General features: G+C 35.0%; 1 protein-coding gene across 1 annotated transcript; it reads right to left on the bottom strand.

Annotated features, from left to right (window-relative positions):
• Positions 1-499: 499 nt before the first annotated feature.
• Positions 500-2276, bottom strand: LOC107643822 (protein ASPARTIC PROTEASE IN GUARD CELL 1). The gene has a single exon (XM_016347577.3). It carries the CDS (start codon positions 2009-2011, stop codon positions 578-580), a length of 1434 nt encoding a protein of 477 aa, XP_016203063.1. The 5' UTR covers positions 2012-2276; the 3' UTR covers positions 500-577.
• Between the last annotated feature and the right edge of the window lie 3299 nt (positions 2277-5575).

The raw sequence follows: 5575 nt of genomic DNA on the forward strand, positions 1-5575 counted from the left end.
TGCACTATGTTAAATATGTGCAATCAATATTTAATGATTTTAGTATTTTTAATTTATATTTTTTATAATATTATTCAAATAACTTGTTAAATGAAAAGGTTATAAAATATTTTTAATTAAATGAAACAAAAATCAAAATTTAATAGTCTAAAATAATTTTAAAAATATTATTTTGTATATTAAAATTAATTATTAAAATAAATTATTATATATATATATATATAATTTAATTTATTTTTAATATATATTTTATATTGAGAAATGATTTATGGATAATTTTAATGTTTATAGTGGTGAGACCACCAACCAATCACTCATTTATCTACCTTTCTTTCCCGTCTCCACATCCATATCTGGAAACCTAACTTCACAACGTTGGAAATATTCCTTTTCTATGTCCCTTTATCTTTTGTGCCGATCCATGCAACTAGGGAAATTAGTCAAATTACTGAACCGAAAAAAAAAAAAAGAAGAAAAAAGTGGAAAACAAAACAAAAAGTTTAAACAAATAATAACAACAGAGAATATTAAATTAAATAGTTAAATTAAAATTTGCACAGGCATAATCCATCTACGACTAGCAGCTATCGACAGAGAATCCAACGACCCAGTTAGCGACATCGAAACCGACACGTGTCCCTTGCTGCTGAACATTCCCAATTATCGACAAGGAAGACGTAGTGGGGGCGAAGGCAAAGCAGAACGTCCCCACCGAGTCAACCGGTATCAGGTAATTCTTCGCCGGTAACGGTAACTCCCTCCCCCCAGGAAAATGAAACGACACCGTCGGAACCTCAACGCTCGACTTAGACGACAAGTCGTAGCAAGTATCAAACAACGCCACACCGTTCGCCCTCTGCAACCCTTTTGTCCCGCTCAGAAACGCATCCCTCAGAACGTCGTACACCTCCTCTTTTAACCTCGTCACAGCCGTGCCAGAATCCACAATAACACCTCCGGCGCCGGTGCTATCCACCTCGAAACTCGCCTCCGGAATAGGAAGTACCTCACCGCCCACACCAATTCCGGTCAGTCCAACATAATAGAATGTGTTCATCGCCTTGTTCCGCCGTAAAGGCGCCGTGACGGCGTAATGAGATAATGCCGAGTGAAACTCGAGAGTTGAAACATGGTCAGAATCGCGGTCCACGAGACAGTAGGAAAATGAAGTGGCGTTGAGCTGAGCCGGGAAAGACAACGCGCCGCCTCCGAGGCCGAGCAAGCCAGCAGCTCCGACGAACAAGCCTTCGTTGTTGTGGCCGCAGCCGATGGCTACGTTGGGAACTGAAACGGAGCCGAGCGTAATGGTCTCCGTCGCGAACTCGCCGACTGTGAAAGAACCGTCGCCATAAGAAACCTCGTAGAGGCAGGTTCCGTTACGGCACTCGGAGAGGTCTAGGGACTTGCACTGCGCCGCGGTGCAGGGGATTGGTGCATAGGAAGCCGATGAAGCCGGCTGGAATATTGGATCAGCTTGGTCATAGCAGTCGGCGCAAGGTGCGCACTGGATCCAGCTTACGTCGCTGCCCGTGTCGATGACCAGGTAAGCTTGACTTGGCGGGTTACCGATTCCGACTCGAACGAAGTACTCGCCGCTTCCTTGACTCGTTCCGGATATCAACGGTCCTTGCATTTCCTCCGGGTCTAACTCGGTCATCGACTTGGCCGGGTGAAGATCCGGGCGTGAAACTCGTTTCAGAGCGAGATCTAGGCGAGTTTCTATGACCTTGACTCGGGCTGAATCGCGCTCGAGTAATGAGAGTGTGAATAACTTGTAGTTGTTCGTGTATGATTGGTGCTTTTGAATTGAAGCGCGAGAAAGGAGTTGAAGGGAGAGTGTAGATTCTGAAGGTTGTGTTTTTAGGGAGTATGAAGTGGGGCCATTACGGGTGGTTTTCTGAAGGGATGAAGCGACGTCGAGCATTGTCGTTTTGAGGGGCCTGGTTCGAGAGTGTGTTAGTGGAGAAGAAGAGGCGAAGAAGATAAAGAAAAGGAGTAAGAGAGGTGCCATTGTAGGCGTGTACAATTGTACATGTAGCGAGGACTTTGGGTGGGTTCTTATTTACGAAACTTTGTGGTGGTGGAAGTGTAAAGAAGAAGCATTTACGGGTATTATCATGAAGCAGATAAAGGTTAAAAGAGTGAGAAAATAAAGAAACTTTGGATGCGTGGCTGTTGGATGTTTTGGTTAAGGGGAAGCTTGGCAACTGATATTAACATAATAGCAATGCTAGTTTCATAACCTTTGCATTTTACAGTTAATATAATTCTTGATTCCTTTACAATTATGACTAGTGAGTGTATTATCTACGCTTTTTTCTTTCCTCTCGAGTCTGCATCTTTTTCTTTTGAAGTTGGGTCAATGTGTTTTCTTTTTCTAGTTTTTTCTCTTGGGAATGCCGAAAGGGACTTGTAATGAGAACTCTAGTAACTTTATGTGAGGAATGAGATTATTAAGAATGTTAAAAAATGGGTGTTTATTTCATTTCCAAGAGCATCCATTTTATTTGGAATCCAAATTTTGATTGCCTCTCTGGGTTTCCGTTGACTAAATTAGAGGGGAAAAAAAGAAACAAAGACAAGAAAAAACTAAATAAATAAAAACAAAAAAATCACAAATGAGTAAATGATATTAAAAACTCCAAAAACACCTACATGTTACAAAAAGAAAAGGAAGATAACCTTTATACTTGATTATAATTTTTAGTTTATTTAATTTCACATTTGACGTTCAAAACATTTATACCTATCAATTATCATAAGTAACTTCGAACGTGTATTTTCTTCATCTAGTTGGAGGTCATATATATACAATAAACAAAAAAAGTTTAAGAGTTAAGTGATTAAAAAATTCTTAAATAGTATAATTTAAATGGACCAAGTTTGACTCACATAATTAATAACTATTTTAAAATAATTTTTTAATATTGTGCGAGGACAAATTTGAAGGACCAAAAGTGTGTTTATTTATTATGTTTTATATAAAAACGATAGAGTTTCATTCATCAAAGACAACAAAAGACATTTACAAATAATAAGAGTTAATAGTTAAATTTGTGTCTGATATTATTTATTATTTAATTAATTTTTAAAAATTTTTTTAATTATATTAGTCTTTGAAAGATAAAACATAAATTAAATTGATTCTTTCATTAATTAGATGATGACGTGTCACATTAAGTGACACATGGTACGATGACGTAGTAGGTTAATGCCACGTGTTACAAGATGATTGGTTGATGTATCAGGTCAGTAACATCTAGTACGTTACGTGTCACTTGATATATAAAAAGTTATTTATAATCAAAATAGTCATTGAAAGTCCAGACGTAAGTCATTTTATCCTTAAAATTTTTAAAAATTAATCAAATTAGCCCTTATATAAATTTTTTATTTTTTCTTCATAATATTAAATTTAAAATATTTTTGATAATACTAATTTTAATATTATTTTTTAGACCTTAATGAACAAAATTCTCTTTACATAAAATAATAAAAATAATTAAATTATTATAAAGTTATTTTGCCATTTATGTTTTAAAATTTTATATTTACAAATTATATTTTTTTTATAGTAAATTTTTTTTATTTAAACGAGTTTATCAAATTATTGTTGATTATATATTTAAAAATTTAATATTTTAAATCCCACTAAATAATATAGTAGTTATTTTAAAATTTAAATTTTTTATATTTTTTAAAATTATAATTTTTATTATTGTTTAATTTATATGGTAGAACTCAATAATTGAAAAATCGATTTATGGGATCACTTGTTGAATCTTAATATTTTAATATAATTTTTTTAAAATAACTATTATATTTATTTAGTGAGATCTAAAAGATTAAAATATTTAAAATAACTACTATATTTATTTAGTGAAATTCAAAATATTAAAATCATGGTTCTGAAAACCGGACCGGACTGGCCGATTCGACCAGATTAACCGGGAACCGGTCCTCTAGCCAATCCGGTCATCCTCAAAATCGGCCTGTAAAAAATCGATAAAAACTGGATAAACCGGTGGATAACCGGTGAACCGGATGAACCAGACCGGTTTTTTTCCAAGGCCGATTCACTGTTTAACATAAAAACGTCAACGTTTAAAAAAAAAAAAACGAAAAGCCCAAAACGACGCAACAGCAACACGAGCCCCTTTCCTTCCTCATAAACAAATTGAAACAAACCCTAGCAGCCACCTTCTCCAGTCACCACTCACCTCACCTTTCCTCCTCAACCCTAATTTCCTCTTCTAACTTCCTCCAACAAACTCCACCGTCACTACCACAATTGACGCCGAATCGGAGCTTCTGTCAGCGAAACTGCCACCGTCGCGGATCGAAGCAGCTGTCAGCGGCGTCGTAATCTTGAACTCTGAACTCTAAAGCTTCTGGCATCGCGAACGTCTACTCAGCCCTGTTCTTCTCGCTGTCGCCAACGTGCTTGTTCTCCTCACCGTCGTTCCAGTGCCTCCAGAAGCTTCCTTCCTCTAACAACAAGTTCACCTACAACTGCGACAACCACACCTTCAACTTCCTCGTCCATAATGGCTTCATTCGGTTCCTCTGTTTTTCTCTCTAGATCTGTTTCTTCTGATTCAATTTTGTGTATATATGTATGTATTTGTGTAAATTGTGTTGTTTTGAATTTGATTTGTTTTGTTTGAATGGTGCAGTACTGAAATTGATCTGGTTTTGAAACATTAATTAAAATAAAAAAAGGAAACTGATCCTCTTTTGAGCTCACTGTCACCGCCGTTCCTCCCTCGTCGTGTTTCCAGTAAGCCGCTGCTTCTTTAGTTTCGATTTCTAAGATTCTGACTTTTGAGTTAATTTTTTGTACTAGATTCTGAATTGGGATTGTGTTTCTGAGTCGGATTGTTCCTTAATGTGAGTCTGAATTTAATTTGGATTGTATCACTTAGTTTTTATGTTTCTGAATTTGGAGGTTGAGTTGTCTGTATTCTGAGTTTTTGTTGTTGAAAAGCATTGAATTTGTTGAACGTAGTTAGGGTTTGGTTAGTTATAAGAGGCTTGTTGCACAATAAGAGATTTTATCAATGTATTATTCAATTGAATTGTATATTGGCAGCCCAAAAAGGGATAATTGAATTGTATAAGAGAATTGAAGTTGAATTAACTTTTTGCAGTTTGAGTGGAAATTCTGCCTCAGTTAGTTGTTTTAAAGTTATCAATAAATTTAATTCAATCTAAATGTTATCAATGAACTTTTCATCTTCAATTTTTATTATATCTTAAATTTTATTAAATTTTTAATAATTTTATTTAATATTTAATTAAACCGGTTGAACTCCGGTCGAACCACTGAACTAGTGAACCAGTCACCTCACCAGTTCATTGACCAGTCCAGTTTTCGTAACCTTGATTAAAACTACTTATATACTAAAAGTTTCAATATTTTGGATTTTACTAAACAAATATATTAGTTATTTTAAATTTTTAATCTTTTAGATCTCACTAAATAAATATAGTAGTTATTTTTAAAAAAACTATATTAAAATATTAAGATTCAACAAGTGATCTCACAAATCGATTTTTCAATTATTGAGTTCTA

This window comes from Arachis ipaensis, chromosome B5, assembly GCF_059453495.1.
Source record: "Arachis ipaensis isolate K30076 ecotype BB chromosome B5, ASM5945349v1, whole genome shotgun sequence".
NCBI lineage: Eukaryota > Viridiplantae > Streptophyta > Magnoliopsida > Fabales > Fabaceae > Arachis > Arachis ipaensis.

Bases quoted from the DNA above. Each gene is read 5' to 3' on its own strand.
- LOC107643822 (XM_016347577.3), bottom strand. From the start codon at position 2,011: ATGGCACCTCTCTTACTCCTTTTCTTTATCTTCTTCGCCTCTTCTTCT.